The sequence below is a fragment of the Anomalospiza imberbis genome, chromosome 4, assembly GCF_031753505.1.
Source record: "Anomalospiza imberbis isolate Cuckoo-Finch-1a 21T00152 chromosome 4, ASM3175350v1, whole genome shotgun sequence".
NCBI lineage: Eukaryota > Metazoa > Chordata > Aves > Passeriformes > Viduidae > Anomalospiza > Anomalospiza imberbis.
Window position 1 is genome coordinate 67,489,268 of NC_089684.1, and position 17,204 is coordinate 67,506,471.

The window sequence follows — 17,204 nt, forward strand, 5'->3', positions numbered from 1 at the left end:
ATCCTCTGCTTAAAAAACAGACATGTGTGAGTTCTGGAAATGGCTTGAAAGGGGCAAAGTCTCATTAATTCCTCTTTGATTTTATTGCCCTGACTGGTGAGAGTAAGGGAACTCACTTTGATAAATATGGAAGTTATTTTGAATGCCCTGGGCAGGAAAGAAGTAATTTAGTCTGAATATGTGGTGTTCTTTGAACAGTTCAGTGGAAGAATGCTCAGTCAGCACAGGAAAAAGGGAGATTCCTCATTCCTTCAAGATGACTTGAAGTTATGGTAAATTTATATGTATTATCCCTGTAAAGTAAAAGATTGACTAGTGTAGAAAGAACAGCTTGTTAGGTCACGTTTTCCTTGGCTACCAAATGCCAAAAGGAAACAGGATCAAACTACAGAGAGGAACCAAAAAATAGGAGAAGTAGAAAGAGAGAAGATTCAGAAAAGATAGGAAATGGCTTTCAAAAGATAAGAAAAAACCTTCGTCCTGTTTGGGGGAAATTGGAGAGTTGACCTAGAAAATATAAATATAGTGCATGTTTTTTAAAGGCAGAGAAGAATGGAGCTGGTGATATTTAGACCTGTGTCTCTTGGAAAAATTCTGAACCAAGTAGTCAAACGATTTTTACCTCCTACTTAAGAACAAATTGTGTGAAGCTATTCCAGTGTTGTTCCATACATAGTCAATGGGCATTATTCAGAACAAGAGCAGCAGATGTCTTGGATGCTGGTATGGTTTTCTTAGCATGCATTAGGACATGGTCTCTCATAACTTGCTTTTAAAATTAAGAAGCACTGTGGGCAGGAAAGTTTCAGAGAAGTTACAAGTGTGGAAGGCAGTAGGAGGAGGCAGGTGTGTGCTTTTTGTCTAGTCTGGTTTTCTAGCTGGCAACATAAAAAAAAATGGAGATCAGGCTAAAATAATTCTTGCATAATCACAGATTCACAGAAAAATAATACTGCCCTGGAAGGGCTTGTAATTTTTTGCAAGATACTGTCAATGTTTGGGATGTTTTGAGTGGACTGAAGAAGTGGCTTGGGATGAGGAAAGGGGACTGTAGTGGGTACATAGGAGACCTAAGCAACAGCAGTCAGTGCTTCAGAGAAGAAAACTATTCTGAGAAGGTCAGATAAACACAAACACATAAAACTTCCCAAAAGGATGACAGCTACTTACCCACCATACTGCTGAATAGAGAACAAGGATAAGATGGTTGTGGCAAGCTACACATTAAGTTTAGCTTGCCAACAGTACCTGAATTTATTTCCTGGAGTAGCTGTGGGATTTCCACTTAGGAGAATGTCAGGAATATGCTTATGAACTTGGACAGACACGTGTCAGGAATAAAAGCTGTGGTTGGTGCTGCACAGGAGGAAGCAAACTGGTCTCAATTGCTTGGACTGTTGTGTAAGAGCAAAAGCATTTTCTGGAGTTCCAATACAAGACCAAGTCTGAGTCATATCACTGTAGTTGTTAAGTGACTGTAGTGAACATGCAAATACTGAATTTGTTGGCACCAACACTTTGACTGTCCTGTTCTTGCCTGCAGGACAGGTGGCCTGGAAGCGCGCGGTTCGCGGCGTTCGCGAGATGTGCGACGTCTGCGACACCACGATCTTCAACCTGCACTGGGTCTGCTCCAAGTGTGGCTTTGGTGTGTGCGTGGATTGCTACAGGATGAGGAAAAAAAGCTCACGTGAAGGTGGGAGTGCTTATTACTACCTGAAACAAAGGGGGAAGAGGGGAAATAAAATCTGCGTTGGACTTGGAAGTCAATGACAACCTCAAGCGCGCCGAAAAAAAGCCTTCCTAACCAAAAGGACATGTTGTAGACCTGTGGTTGGATGTATCAATAATAGCAAAATATGTGGCTTTCCAGAGCAGTAACAAGAAAATGTCATGGTTTTGTTTTACAGATGATGACTCGGATACTTTCTCCTGGTTTAAATGTGTAAAGGGGCAGGCACATGAACCAGAGAATCTAATGCCTACACAAATAATTCCTGGAAAAGGTATTGGAAATATTTGATTAACATAAAAATGTGCTGTAGCATTTTGCTGTCTTTTGTGTGTTGTTGATATTGTACTGAGTAAGGTTTGATTTTAGTAGTAGAGTTAGTACAAGCTTAACATTTATTATCCAAAGACAGGAATAGCATGTGTGTTTAATACTATTTTATTCTCTTTGGCCTTTACAAAGAAGTAGCAGAACTTCTTGTTTAATGATGAATGGTATTCACATATTAGTGTCTAGCTGCACAACACACACAATTTCTTAGAAAGTCTTGGTGACTGCTGGATGTTGTGATTACATGTGAGCTCACTGATGGTTCTGTCCCTTCAGCTCTCTATGATGTTGGTGACATCGTTCACTCCGTAAGAACAAAATGGGGCATAAAGGCAAATTGTCCTTGTGCAAATAAGCAGTTCAAAGCACTATCAAAGCCAGCTCTAAAGGAGGATTCAAAACAGGTATTGTTGCTGCCTCTATGTCTGTGCAGTTAAGTTTGTGTCAGTTTATTGCAAGTTCCTGAAGCCACTGCTAATTTGACTTTGTAGGTTGCCAGCCCTGACCTCTGTGATAACCCCACCACAAAGGGACAATTTGTATTCACTGTTCAGCTCTTCTTCTTTAAGTTTTTGGGAAAATCTCATTTGTGTCCCTTTGACACTGAGCCCTCACTAGTTAACCTATCCTTAAAAAAGGCTCAGTGAGGATTTTTAGAACAAAAATGGGATTAGACTGAGAGATCCCTTAAGAGAAGAATGTGAAGAACAGATGAGTGGGAATGGTTGTGAAGTGTAGCTATTCCTTGGGTCCTGGAGATATAATACATGCAGCATCTAAAAAAAAGAATAAGTAAGGGGGAACAGCACTGGGATTCATAAAAGAATTAAACATGAAAAAAATTGAGGAGTGTGGAGATTCACTGATTTCTCTGGCAATCTGGTAGGTTTACTTCTCTGTATTATAAAAAAAACCTAAACAAAGGAAACCCCACAAGATATATATATTTATAAATGGATGTAGTATTTTTTGCTTTTGAAAACAGAGCACAAATTAATAGCATAGTTTGGAAGTATCTCACAAGAAATGGGGTGAATTAAGTGATTTTAATTTAGTTAGATGCTTGTTCATAGCCTTATTTTGAAAATAAATGTTACCTTAAGTGTAAGAAGCAGGCTGGACTTGATTTCAGTGTAAGTAATGAACAGAAGAGACAAAAACTATTTCAGTTGTTACAAGTGTGGAAGATAGTTATGTGACTCAAAAGTTAGCATTCAATTGACTTGGCTTCAATCTCCCGAATCAAGATTTCCTGTGATTCTGGACAAAGAGCTGCATTAAATGTATCTACACATCTTTACAGAATTAGTTACTGCACTGGTTGTGTGAAGATAAGCTCATTAAAGGTTGAAACATGTTGTATTATGTCATGTTTAGAATCCTTGCCAAGGATCAGCAGTCAGCGAGAGATGAAATACAGAATGTAATGATAGGCAAACAAAAGAGCAGAATAATTTCTTAGGTGAATATTGAGCAGAGAGAGTAAATATCACCAGCCATGCAGGAATCCCAGGGCAAAGCTGTGGTTTTGGTTAGTCTGTTCCTGGAACCTCCAAATGACCAGATAAATCAGCTACACAGGAGATGGGCAATCCTGTGATTGGATTGGGCTGGCCAGTGCTGCACTCAGGCAGCTGTAGCTCAGACCTGGCAGGTGAGTGCACGTTTGCTGCCACCTCGAGAGAAAAATTTAGGAATGCTCCATATCTGTTTTTGTCCTCTGAACTGGAGCTCCAACTTAGCCCTGGCCTGAGCATCAGCTATGACTAGAAGCATGAGAACTGCTGTTAAAACTGCACTTGGTTTCCAAAGCAATTCCCAGAACATGCACCTGGGAAACTTGGCTCTCTGTGCTCGTCTTGAGGGATGATGGACTTTGGCTGTTCCTAAAGTCGGGAGATCCCAAATCCTGCTGAGCTATCATCTCCTGATCCTGAGCTGCAATGCTGACCTCTGGTGGAGATCATATGTTTTGAAGGGCCAAACCGTTTTGCTGTTTAAAGGATAAGTTGGAACATGCTATTGCTTGTATTCCCTTTGTGTAGAGTGTGTTTGTGTCCAAACAAGTTATTGCTTTGCTTTCTCAGCACTTGGCATCTGGGGACAGGCCTGGCCTTCAACACAACAGTTTTGTCCTGAGCTCACAAGTCACTACACACGATCCTCCTCTAAAGTCAGCACTTGGAAGCAAACAAACTGCTTCTGTAAATACTTCTCCTTCATTAAATTGGTTTTCAAACCTAACAAGTGGAAACGTGAATAAAGAAAACAAAGGTATGTGCAGAACCAGTGAGGGGTAAACCCTTTGTGGCTGCTTGTGAGAAGAATATAGGTCAGACCCAGCAATATCTTGTGCTGAGAGTGATGTCATCAGCTTGCTGGGATGAGTATTCAGTGGCTTGGAGTAAAGCCTGGCAGAGTTAGCATACTCTGTTTGAAAAACTGGATTAAGATCCCATTGCTGAAAGTATTCTTGAAAATTCAGTTTGATAATTCTTGTTTGGGGGTTTTGGTTTTTCGGGTTTTTTTTAGAATGTGGGATTTTAAAAACGATGGTTTACTGAAGAAAGTTAAGTGAAAGAAATATTTTATCTGCATATATTGGGAGGAGATTTATATATATGTATATACATATGTACATTTATGCATGTAGGAGGATATTGTCTTGAAAAAACAAAATTGAAAGTATTTTCATGGTCAAAGTATCCTCACAGTTTTCCTTTCTTCATTTCAGAGAAACTTCTCATACCAATTTCAAAGAATGAAAATAAACCTCTTCAGACACTCCCTTGCTTAGCCAAGCCAGCTGCAGCCCTGCAGACATTCAACAGTGCAATATTATCCCCTGTGAGCAACAACAACACTGGCTTCTTGCGGAACCTGTTGAACTCTTCTGCAGGAAAGGTACAGGAAAAATTCACTTGTACGGGTTTGAGTTGATCCCAGATTCTGTTCTAAACCTGTGAACAATTGCCACAGGCAGTTTACTTTCTTATCACAGTTAATAAAATTGTCTTCATTTGGGAAAAAGGACTAATTCAGTTTCAGTGCTCAGTTAGGAGTAGCTTAGTGGTACTAAGTCTTGGTGAGGAACTGGGAACTAAGGAAGGGATAAAGCAGATTAACTTCCTTAAGCTAGAGTCTGGCAGCTGCATTGGTTGGGATGTCTTTTAGACTCAAAGCAGAAGCACCAATGATCCTGCAGATGGAGGGAAGAACCTTCTGTGATGTCTTCCCCTTTCCTCATTTGCAGCCTGGTTCACTTCAGATGTTTCTGGGCTTTGTCTGCTCTTACAGATGTGACTTCAGAGTGGTGGGGGAAAATACTGGCCTTGAGAATTCTTTGCTAAAACTGAATTTCTGCTCTTTGATATAAAGCAAGTCCTGTTCTGGGTTTCTTCAGTGTTGCTGAGATGCAAATCAGAGCAGAAATTGTTGTGCCAGAATTCTGTAGACAAAGTGTAAGAAATGGCACTGGCATTTAACGATGGTGCATTTCTAGACAGCAGAATTCTGCAGCTGTTGGTTTCTCTGCATGATTGGATCTCAAGTAAAAAATTTTCCAAGTGGCAAATACTTTCTTCAAAACCTGCAGGATAAGGCAACAGAAAAGAGCACTAATTTTTTTGTTGTTGTTCTTTCATGTGTTTTATCAGACAGACAATGGACTGAAGAGTACACCCAAAATCCTTGATGACATTTTTGCTTCCCTGGTGCAAAATAGAGCCATTACAGACTTGCCTAAGAAACCTCAAGGGCTGACCATAAAGCCCACGATAATGGGCTTTGACACGCCCCACTACTGGTTATGTGATAACCGCCTGCTGTGTCTTCAGGATCCCAACAATGAAAGCAATTGGAATGTCTTCAGGGAGTGCTGGAAGCAGGGACAGGTACTTCCATTCTCCTGCTTTTTCCATTTGCAATTCCTGTGCTTTGTCCTTTAGTTGAAGCACAGCTACAACCACTGCAGTGATAAGCAACATTGAACCTTTGTCAAATGTGTGACATGAGCACTGTTACGCTTCCTTATCTAAGGATCTCTTTTACTGTTTAAATCTGTTTCTAAACACAGAGCTGAAATTATGGCTCTGTATAAATAAAAGCAGAAAGGCAGAATTCTGGTAGGGCATAACTGAGCATTTAGTTTGCAAAATGCCTGCATTCAAATGCTCAATGTATTTTATGTATTACCCTGTTGTAGTTAGAATTTTTGATGTTTAATAATTCTTCAGGACATATTCTTTTGCTTTCTAGCCTGTAATGGTGTCAGGAGTGCATCACAAGTTAAATGCAGACCTCTGGAGACCGGAGTCCTTTAGGAAGGAGTTTGGCCAACAGGAAGTAGATCTGGTTAACTGCAGGACCAATGAAATCATCACTGGAGCTACTGTAGGGGATTTCTGGGATGGTTTTGAAGATATTTCAAGTAAGCACTGTGAATCTTTGTTCCAGTAGGTAAAAAACTCAGCAGCAATAATTCTGTCCTTGCACAGATTTGTGATCCATAAGCAGGGTACAAGATGTTCAGGGTGTTCTCCTCACCTTGGGCAGTTTGGTGAGGGTGCATTGCAGACATTTATGCTCAAAGAATTGTGGACTGGATAAAAACTGTCATTCCCATGAGGTACCCTCCTTCAGGACTATGTTTGACTGCCTTTAGTCTTTTGGGGCAACATTCTGAGGAAATTAAAGATCTTCCTAGCAAGTAGGTTCATCAGCCAGCTTTTTTTTTCCTAGTTGAGTGAAACAGAAGAGCACATGTAGGGGTGGTGCTCACAAGTTCAATAGGTTCTGCTGTTTTAACTTGAAGGTACTACTTTGTTCTGAGGAACTGAAGTTACTTTGTATAAAAATAGACTTAGGGGAGGTGAGCTTGAGGTTTTCCAGGAGAAGTAACAGTTGCCATTTTATCTGGAGTTCTACTTTGTGTCTGTTAGGCATCCTTATCTAAGGATCTGCTTTATTGTTTAAATCAGTTGTAAGCTTAGGAAGTTCTGTACTTGAAGCAAGAAGAGTAGGAGGTGGAAGACTCACACCTTTCTTTTCTGTTACTTGATCTTTGAAGAGGTTTGACTTCATCAGCTACTTTTGGCCTCAAACACAAAGCAGTTTCTGAGCTAAATTGTAGGAAGTGCTTGGGCAGGGAAGCAGTAAAGGCTGCTTGTCTGTCTGACATCTCCTCTTGTAACATTTGTCATGAGAGTGATACCCTCCTCTGGTGTCAGAGGAACTTGTATGTCGTTATTTCCACATGAAAGTTGTGGAATTGAACATGGCTTTAAACTGAGATAAGGATTTCTTAATTCTTTGTATTCTGAGTTGTACAACTATTAAAAACTAAGACTTGTTAACATTTCAAATTAGGTCGCCTGAGAACAGAAGAGGGAGAGCCAATGGTATTGAAGCTTAAGGACTGGCCTCCAGGAGAAGACTTCAGAGATATGATGCCCTCTCGGTATGAATTTCCAGAGGAAATGTTCCTTGTTTCTGTGGCACACCCCCAAAATAATGGACTGTAGGAATATTCTTGTGTCTTGATACCTGCCTCAGCTCTGAGCAGCAGTTGGTGACATGTGAACAGTTCTGTTTCTCAGAGATGCCTGACATAAATGGAAGTCCTGCACTAGTTTCATGATAAATTTTTATGTGGTTCATTGTATTTGTTGCTAAGTAAAGTGAGCAGCTAAAACTGCTCCCAAAAGGCTGGATCACTTTGAAATCTGAAGTTCAGATGAAGCCTACTTTTTGGTCAAACATTTTTTGTATTTGGACTTAGGCTGTTTGATATTCCTGAGACAATTGCACAATGAAATAGCACCACTCCAGAGCAGTTAAATTTATTTGCTGTATTTCTGTGCCTTGTTTGTTTGGTTCTTTTACATAGTATCCAGCAAACCCCCTGAGGCAAAGAGTACATGTCTTAACTGGAGAGAGTTTTTGTTGCAGTCTGTTTCAGTCTGTTTTTTGTTTTATCAGTACCTAATGTTAAATTTTGCTTCATTACCTTAGGTTTGATGATTTGATGAAAAATATCCCGTTGCCAGAATATACCAGGAGAGGTGGCAAACTCAACCTTGCCTCTCGACTTCCCAACTATTTTGTGCGACCGGATTTGGGCCCCAAGATGTACAATGCCTATGGTAAGGAATTTTTCACTCTAAAGGTCACATTGACACCATGTTCCTATTGAAATTTATTGTAGATTATGTGAATCCTTGCTGTTGTAGATAATTTGATTAATCCCATGGATCAGAAAACCTGAGTTTAGCTCACCTATAGGTATCAATGATGTCCAGAGCATGATAAGATTTATTTTATTGAACGTCTTTTTGTCCAGGTGGTTTCAAGCCAATAGTAGTTATTCCCAATCTTCCAATCAACTTGCTCTACAGCCTCTTTCCTGTAGCAGGCAACATGTATTTGTTGTTTTGCTGCTTCTGGCCATATTACTGTTGTTCTCCTTTTTGAACTGTATCATTTAGCTTTTAATCTGTCTTTGAGCAGCTTTTTTCCATATCTGGTTTATCTGCTGTCACTCAAAAGACATTTAAAATGAAGCAGCAGTATGGCCAGTAGAGATGGATAGTAAATCCTGTATCAGCTGCTGTTTAGAGTGAAAAAGAGACTGTTTCTCAAAATGCTGTATCCTAAACTGCTGGAGAAACCCTTTCCTAGCAGGACTTAAACATGACTTTTATATATCATACAGGCTAGACAGAGATACATTGATCTGTGTCAGCCTGTCAGCAGATCACTTGGGAAGCCACAAGATGGAGCAAGGTCCTGGATAGAAAGTATATTGCTGTTCTGGAAACCTTTGTTGGTAGAAGTAAAAGCACTCTAATCTTTTCAGAAAGTGCTTCTGACAGTGGTGTAACATTTCTTTGTCTTACTAATGGATCTGCTACTCCTTTTTCCCCCTTTGATTCCTCCCCCAGGCTTAATAACACCAGAGGACAGAAAATATGGCACAACAAACCTCCACTTGGATGTGTCTGATGCAGCCAATGTCATGGTTTACGTGGGGATCCCCAAAGGCCAGGCTGATCAAGAAGAAGGTAACATTTTAGTGGTGTCCGGGGGGATATTTCCGTGGCCAGAGGGAGGATCCTTTAGTGTAACTGCTCATGTTGTTGTCCACAGAAGTGCTGAAGACCATCCAGGATGGTGACTCTGATGAACTGACAATTAAGCGTTTTACTGAAAGCCGAGAAAAGCCTGGAGCTCTGTGGCACATTTATGCTGCCAAAGATACAGAGAAAATCCGGGAGTTCCTTAAGAAGGTAAGCTGTTAATCTCAAAAACTGATCTTCTGCCTGTGTAGGCTTGCAGGTCTCTATCTTTGGGGCTTTTCTCCTCCTTCATATCCCAGGTACTGTGGAAACAAATAACCCGAGTTGTGTGCAAGACAAAACTTCTCCTATGCTGTGAGTCTTGTAGGACCTGAGAAGGGTGGAGAGTTGAAGTTTGAAATGACTTTGTATGTAGATATAGTCCTTCTGCCCACTCTTGTCAGAGATGAGTAATGTTACATAGTGAACAAGAAAATAGCTGGTTTAGATTTAAGGAAAAGCAGTTTAATTTGATCCTTTTTAGAAGAATGTGAGATGTTTTTGAGAAATGTCAGAGCAGTTCATGGTACACAACACTCTTCCTTGTTCTCTCTTACTACCTTTTTTCCCCCCCATACCTTGATGAGGTCTGAATTAAGGGAAAAGCATGAGGTATTTTGTGGCACATTTTCATGGGAGTTAAGGGTTTAGTAGAGATGTGCTACCACATCCAAAAGGGCTTGTTTCAGTGTTCAAATTTACCTCAGATGGTCCAGAGTTCTTTGTGGTCTCAGTGGTGTAACCTCTATGGTGCTCTAAAAGTGGAAAGAGCCAATATGCTGATATTTAAAAGGATAAATGGGATGATTTGAACAACTGTTGGCCTGGTCAGGCTTATATCTTCCTTGGTGGAAGCTGGGAGAGGCTGCAACAGACTTTAGTATTAACAAAGCACAAATCTTACCGTTGATAAAGCATGATAAGCATTAGCACTTGGAGTCTTGACATCTGTGTCTCACACCTCAGTCCCTTGTGTTACACTTGCTGGCAGGTGTGGGGCTTCCAGCAGCTTTTAGTGGAGTAGAATCAGGCTGTTTATCTCTTCCCAAATGAATTCTTGGGCTACATTCCTGGGTGTAAATGGCTGCTGCAGCAAGTTGGATTTATACAGCAACTTCTTGCAGAAATTCTCTCCCTACAACTCTCAAATTCCTGTCCTGAAGTGCTTGTTGTGCCTCCCAGTCTCGTTTCTCCTGAAAATCTGGTTTGCATCCTCTGAGTCAGTGAGCGCATGCTGACTGATTGTGGCCTCAAGGCAGACACCGCTGAATTGCACACTTGGTAGTGTCTTCCAGTCACAGCCCATAGAGTCAGAGAATCTCAGAATGGTTGGGGTTGGAAGGGAGCTTCAAGAGCATCTCATTCCAGCCCCCTGCAATGGGCAGGGACACCTTCCCTTTGACCAGGTTGTTGACAGCCCTGTCCAACCTGGCCTGGAACACTTCCAAGGATGGGGCAGCCACAGCATCTCTGGGCAAGCCATGCCAGTGCCACATTGCCCTCACAGGAAAGAATTTCTCTAATTTCTTCTAGTCTAAACCTACTGTCCTTCAGTTTAAAGCCATTGCCCCCTGTCCTGTCACTTCACACCCTTCCCCACAGTCCCTCTCCAGCATTAGTAGTGTCAGAACACTGGTTCCATGTCTGACAGCGGTTCCCGATGTGAACATGAGCTGCTTCACTTGCCACTGTCTGTTGGGATTACTTGCATTTTCCACATCTGCAATGTGTCTTTGAAGCCAGTGGGACCTGAGCAATGCTGAAACCTTGACAAAGGTCTGAGTAAAGATCCAAACTTCCATTGTGTAACTCTCCTACCTGAACACATGGTGCAAGTCCCTCTGGCACACGTTTGTATGGAATACCACAGATAGAACCTGACTGTCCAGTCAGACTGGTGTGTTAACATGCCTGTTGTCTTGTGACAGGTTGCAGAAGAACAAGGCCAAGAAAACCCTGTAGATCACGATCCCATTCACGATCAGAGTTGGTACCTGGACCGATCGCTGAGGAAACGCCTTCATCAGGAGTACGGAGTTCAAGGCTGGGCTATTGTACAGTTTCTAGGAGATGTAGTTTTCATCCCAGCAGGAGCTCCACACCAGGCAAGCACCAGGGACATGGAATGGCCTGACTGCTTGGGCAGCCCTTTGAGCATGTGGCTAATGCTTGTTTGTTCTCTCTAGGTTCATAATTTGTACAGTTGTATTAAAGTTGCAGAAGACTTTGTATCCCCAGAGCATGTCAAACACTGCTTCTGGCTCACTCAGGAATTTAGATATCTGTCACATACGCATACGAACCATGAAGATAAATTGCAGGTAACTTCCCAATGCTCAGTGCTCTTGATCCTTCACAAAAAACCCACTAAAACACAACAGCTGTTTTCCCAAGTCTGTGATTTGCATGAGGGTCGGGCAGATGAGCATGTCCAAACTGACCTGCACAGGGTGAGGGGAAGTAAGTGGGAAAGCTGGAAAATTATCTGTGCTGTTTGCTTGTAAAACCAAGCACCTCTTCCTTTGCTCTGCAGGTGAAGAATGTCATATACCACGCTGTTAAAGATGCAGTTGGGATACTGAGAGCTAACGAATCCAGCCTTAGCAGACCGTGACGTAGAGCGCCTTAACCACACACTATGAAACAGAAGCGTTGGCAGCTGTTTTACCTACTCAGTCAGGACCTCTGTGGACTTTGAGATTATATGAATGTTACCTCATCTTCCTTTCAGCAGTACCAGAGGATCGTGGTACTATGTTCTGTGTATTCTTCCAATGTTTACAAACCTGATATGTATATGTAGTAATATGTATGGACTGTGGCATACTGTGAATGCTCAGTTGCAATAGAACTTTATACGGAGTTGCTCTCCAAACTGTACAAAATACCTCCTATAGAACTGTTGGGAACTATTCCAAATTACTCGTTTGAAAAATATTATTCAAGGCATTGTAAAGCTTCAATTTTTAAAATTTATTTTGGGGTGGGAGGAAGTATGGAATCACTCAGTTTAATAACCAATTTACATAAAAAAGTTAAGAATGCAGTTCTGGAATTTCACATTAACATAGAACTAGCATTTAAATTAGCTTTAAGCTATTGTATAGTAACATAGAGATGGGAGTTAACCATCTTTAGGTAAATGTATTTAAATTTCTAAATGTTAAAAGAAACTTTTAATCAAATGTCTTCTGTTCGAAACTGCTCTTTAATTTGAACTGATATTTGATTCTCTTGTTTTTAACACTGAATGGTTACATAAAAATTCTTCTATTTCAGATACTGTTCCTTGCCTTCTTCAAGTGACTGTTTAAAATGTAATTAATTTGATGCAGTAGTTTGAAATGCAAAAGAAAACTGTGTATCAGAAATGGATCATACTGTTTATTGAAGTATTTGAAGGCTTAGGTTATGGAATTCAGCAGCAGACCTGTTAACAGTTTCTTTTGGTGAACCCAAGAATGACTTACTGACAGTACTGCTGCCAGTGCTGTGGTCTGTATCACATGAGCTTTGCAGCTTCAGTCTGAAATTCTACACACAGAACTCATGGTTATTTGGAGAAACACTGAAAACATTGTAAACCTTAAAACAGGAAGAGAGGTTATGAATGGAAAAGGGACTCTCTCATTTGATGAGATACTATGAGACAGAATTTAACCTTTCAGTTCCTTCCCAGCACTGAAAGCTGCAGGATGGCCTCCAAGTTCACTTTTCTGAGCTTATGCAACAAATTGAACTCTGCAAATACTCCTTGTAGTACTTGACCTGCTGTTTGTGATCAGCAGCAGCTGTTGAGTCTGTCTTGGGTGGCAGGGTTCTGTGGGTTCTTCTTCAGAGAAACTTCCTCTGATTGCTCCCCAGGAGTGGGGACAGGCTGCAGTGATGTGCAGGGAGCAGGAGCCTCTTGTAAGAGTTAAGTGAAGGTGATTTACAGGAGGCTTGCCTACACACCAGCCCTTCACTGTATTCAGTGGGAGCTTTCCTCCACTTGCTGACACCTCTTGACAGTAAATAACTTGTTCTACTCACTTCAGGTGCCTTGATTAGGCATTTGTGCTCGAACTTGTCAAGTATGCTTAAAAACACTTACCTGAACAGTCTCCCTTGAACTATCAAGTTGAAGGAGATGACATTAAGCAGGTTAATTGCTTTCCTGGAAGCAGCTGGAGGATTTGTGGGCAGCTGGAGTACAGGTACCTCCCAGGGAGCTGAGTCACACTGATCTTACACACCCTGTGTCTGTGTAGATCTGAAAAGACTCATTGTTGAAACTGGATTTTGAGCTCTTACCACTGTGCTGTTGTTCAATCTTGTTTTGTTGCAGCTCTCACCCACTTCTGTTTCTGATGTGTCCTTTCTGGATTTTTAAGACCACAGGAAACAAACTGTCCCTCTTGCCTGTTTTTGTTGCATTTGGGGTGGAGATGAACACTTGAATTGCAGAGCCCTGAAGCACTGGGGACACTTTGCCTCCCTCAGCACAAAGGTGAACGGTGCTTGGCCCTCCCCATGCTTTTATGGCTGAAAATGGGAGGTGTTGGACTCCATCCAGCTGTGTGCATTGTGCGTTTTTCTACCCTTGCTGTTAGGGTACAATTATTTAGAGATTTGGCTTTCTTTGGGTAAGTCTTCCTTAAAATGAAGAACTCTGGCCTTTGTTGGGGAGGTGCTGTGGCAGTGATGGGTTTGGGTCAGAGTTTTTGGTTTCCAAACAGACTTTTGTGAGCTGTGACATCCGTTTTGCCTGAAGCTTTTCCTTGGGAGGAGACAGCTCTCCTATGAGCCTGAAATGAGCTACTGGAGCAGCAGAGAGGCCTTGGCATGGCCAGGGGAAGCTTTGCCAACAGCCTGGTGAGTCAGGGCCCCCCTCCCACTGCTGCCACCTGAGCCGCCCTCACTGTGCCACCTTGGCTAAGACAGGCTCTCCTGTGACCACACAGAGCTGGAACAGACTGAAAACTTCTCTTTAACTGTTCGGTGAAGGCCCTAAGTGTGCTAAAGAAAGGTGTTACAAAACTAAAAGGGAGGTGTTAAGAGGTGGGTATTGTTTGTGAAAGAGGCCAAAGTGATGCAAACTAAACTGCTGCCATGGCAGTGACTGTTAGAAGCAGCTTTAATAGAACTTGTATTGATTCAGGAAAACACAGATCTGACAGTGCTGTAGGTTTTTGGTAGCAGATTAAACCAAAGTGCCTGTTAGAGAGAAATGCTGCTTGAAGATGAGAATATATTTCAGGATTTTGTCTAAAAATACGTAACATTACACCATCCTTGCCATGTCACCACAGGAAACATGGGCTGAACAGAAAACTGAAAGAGACTGCACTCCCCAAAAAGTATATTACAGTAGTGTCTTGGAGAAAAAAAAATCCTCAGGAAGAAAAAAAAAAATAGATATATATTACATACATAAGAATACATTAAGTTTTGCATTTTGAAGGTAGGACAGGATAAAATAAAGCCATCTGTACACATCCATCCTGGCCCTAGCTCCTCAGGGTGGCCAACCGTGACTGCATCGCCTCGATGTCCTCCTCCTCGTCCGTGGCAGCAGCAGCTGCTCCCATGGGCTCAGGCTCTGGCAGAGCATCTGTGACTTTACTGGGTGCTTTACCCAAGGCCCCTGCAACAACAAACAGGCTCATTAGTGAGTGTCAAGTCTTCATTTGCTAATTAGTGGCTTTTGGGGACATCTAAAATAGCCAAACCAGTCATTTCCCATGGAGGTCACACCCCTGAGCTGGGACAGGGCCAGCCCAGGGGCCAAGGCTGCCCAGCAGCACTGACCTGCCAGCTCAGAGCCTCTGCCCTCCTTCCCTTCTGGGAGGAGGGGAGCTGCTCCAGCCAGGAAAAAGCAAATTCCAGGATGCACAAAGCAAATTAGGATGTGAGAAAGAACAGGGCAATGTGCCAGGCACTGAGCACAAGGTGCCAGCAGGGTGGGCCCTGCACTTGCAGTGTGGTACAGCTGAATGCAGCCCTGGTGCTTGTTTTTGTCACACATCATCACAAGCAATCCAGGTGAAAGAAGCATTCTAAGCATTCTCCAAGTCAAATAACTGAAGCAGTAATTCATTACTTCAGGAGCTGGAAGGCAGAAGTTGTGGTTTTGGTTTTAAGAGGCTTTTTGTGTTTGTTTTGGGCTTTTTCCCCCCAAACAAGACACAGCATGTTACTGCCGGGACTCACAACACAGCCTATGCCTCAAGGCAGCGCAGCAGAGTTTATTTCTTGGTTTCATTAATAACAATACCTAGTCAGTCATGTAAGTTTCACCTTGTTAAGAGGATTCACTGCACAGCCAAACGCAGATCTGTTAGAGCCTCAATTACATAAGTGCACAGGCAGCAGCTGATGGATATTAGTTCTGCCCTGCTGAGCCCCACTGGCCTTCTCAGCCAGTATTCCCTGAGAAACCAGTTCTCTCTGCCCATCACCAAAGGAAGAGATGCCACTGGGAGAGTGCAGAATAGATGAAGATTTCAGTTGCTGCATCTTATTGAACAGAGCAAGAACCTGGCTCTCAGCAGCACCCACAAACTCACCAGCTGTAATTTCAAAAAGGATTTTGTCAATTTCTGCCTCAGCTTCCTCCTCCATCTCCTCCTGATCCTCCAGGCCTTCAAAGGTGTCCTCCAGCATTTCCTCTATAATTCCAGCCTAGCAGAAAAAAAAACAAGGCCGTGTGTGATGCCCTTGGAAAGAGCAGAGTAAGAAAACATTTCTACGTGGGAGATGAGGTTAGGCCTACCCAGGCATGTAACATGAGCACACGTCTCTAGAACTGCAGAGGAAAAGCAGGAAGAAAACTGAGGATTAAAGGCACCTGTTCTCTCTCTGACAACCTCAAGTTATTAAAAGAAGAGAGATTTAAATTAGATATTAGGAAGAAATTCTTCCCTGTGAGCTGGAACAAGTTTCCCAGAGAAGCTGTGGATGCCCAGTCCCTGGAAGTATTCCCAGCCAGGTTAGATGGGGCTCTGAACAACCTGGTCTAGTGGCAGATGTCCCTGTCCATGGCAGGGGGGCTGGAATTACATGATCTTTGAAGATCCTTTCCAACCCAAACCATTCTATGATTCCGTGGTTATTTACTGGTGTTGCACATCTAAACCAAGAACACAGCCTGTTCTAAGCATGTGAAATAAAAGTGTAAATTTCAGTCATGCAGTATGAATTGTGTAGCACACTGTAAAACTGCTCTTTGACATGGCTTGGTTTTTTTCTATCTGCATTTGAAAACATTCCTTTGCAGGCCCTGCAACCTAGATATGGTCAAACCATGCTGGTACACAATGATAAAATTATTTAGAAATAAACTTATTTGAACTAAACAGTCTAGAGCAGTAAGAAGGGAAAAAGTAAAACAGATTTGGTAGTTGAAAATGTAAGTAAGTCATAACAGAGACTTAGTACGCTTTCAAATCAGAGCACTCCCATCACATGGAGACACTGAGCTAGATGCTTTAAACCAGTGGCAGTGAGTTGTATCTGAATTAGCCAGGAGTTCTGTGATTCTTTAAAAATTTTGTAATAAACTTAATTAGTTAAGGAATTTTTGATTGTGTTATTTTGGCTGGTTTTGGTTTAGATCTGTATTGGCTAAGTGTCAGTAGGAAACCCTGAGAAATTACCTCACTGCACCTGCAGAAAGGAACTCTATGGACCCATACCCCTTAGAGAATCTATAGTTGAAGAAGAAAATTCAATAAATAATTGTTTAATGGTTATCATATAACTAGGGATTAATTAGATGTCATAGAACAAGAATGGTATCTTGAGAGAGTGAAGGAGTCAAAGGCCTATACATTCCAGAAAGCTTGATTAATACATTGCAGGTGTAGTCAGGGAGCCACTTCATAGGCTTGTACTCCCCAGAAAACTTAATCAATAGTAATTGTCTAAGCAGGACAGCAAATTTAATAAAGCACTGTTAGCTGGATAAAACTTGGGTTATCCATTAAACAAAGACAGATGAGATTTCTGGTATAATTAAAAGACACAAAACACCTCTTCCATGATGC

General features: G+C 41.9%; 2 protein-coding genes across 5 annotated transcripts in view; one reads left to right on the forward strand and one right to left on the reverse strand.

The window, feature by feature from the left end:
* KDM3A (lysine demethylase 3A) overlaps positions 1-12,455 on the forward strand; it is a 29,232-nt gene extending 16,777 nt beyond the window's left edge. For both annotated transcript variants that reach the window (XM_068188988.1, XM_068188987.1), the window contains exons 13-26: positions 1,544-1,696; positions 1,911-2,006; positions 2,339-2,466; positions 4,150-4,336; positions 4,797-4,966; positions 5,719-5,955; positions 6,320-6,491; positions 7,430-7,520; positions 8,075-8,205; positions 9,004-9,123; positions 9,209-9,348; positions 11,106-11,282; positions 11,364-11,498; positions 11,711-12,455. In XM_068188988.1, coding sequence (XP_068045089.1) covers positions 1,544-1,696; positions 1,911-2,006; positions 2,339-2,466; positions 4,150-4,336; positions 4,797-4,966; positions 5,719-5,955; positions 6,320-6,491; positions 7,430-7,520; positions 8,075-8,205; positions 9,004-9,123; positions 9,209-9,348; positions 11,106-11,282; positions 11,364-11,498; positions 11,711-11,791 — 2,018 coding nt within the window. In that variant the 3' untranslated portion in view covers positions 11,792-12,455. The remainder of the gene's footprint in view (positions 1-1,543; positions 1,697-1,910; positions 2,007-2,338; positions 2,467-4,149; positions 4,337-4,796; positions 4,967-5,718; positions 5,956-6,319; positions 6,492-7,429; positions 7,521-8,074; positions 8,206-9,003; positions 9,124-9,208; positions 9,349-11,105; positions 11,283-11,363; positions 11,499-11,710) is intronic.
* A 1,820-nt stretch (positions 12,456-14,275) lies between these two features.
* Positions 14,276-17,204, reverse strand: part of LOC137473184 (charged multivesicular body protein 3) — a 36,199-nt gene continuing 33,270 nt past the window's right edge. For all 3 annotated transcript variants that reach the window (XM_068189000.1, XM_068188998.1, XM_068188997.1), the window contains 2 exons: positions 15,726-15,840; positions 14,276-14,803 (listed from right to left, as the gene is read on the reverse strand). In XM_068189000.1, the coding sequence (XP_068045101.1) occupies positions 14,667-14,803; positions 15,726-15,840 (252 nt within the window). In that variant the 3' untranslated portion in view covers positions 14,276-14,666. The remainder of the gene's footprint in view (positions 14,804-15,725; positions 15,841-17,204) is intronic.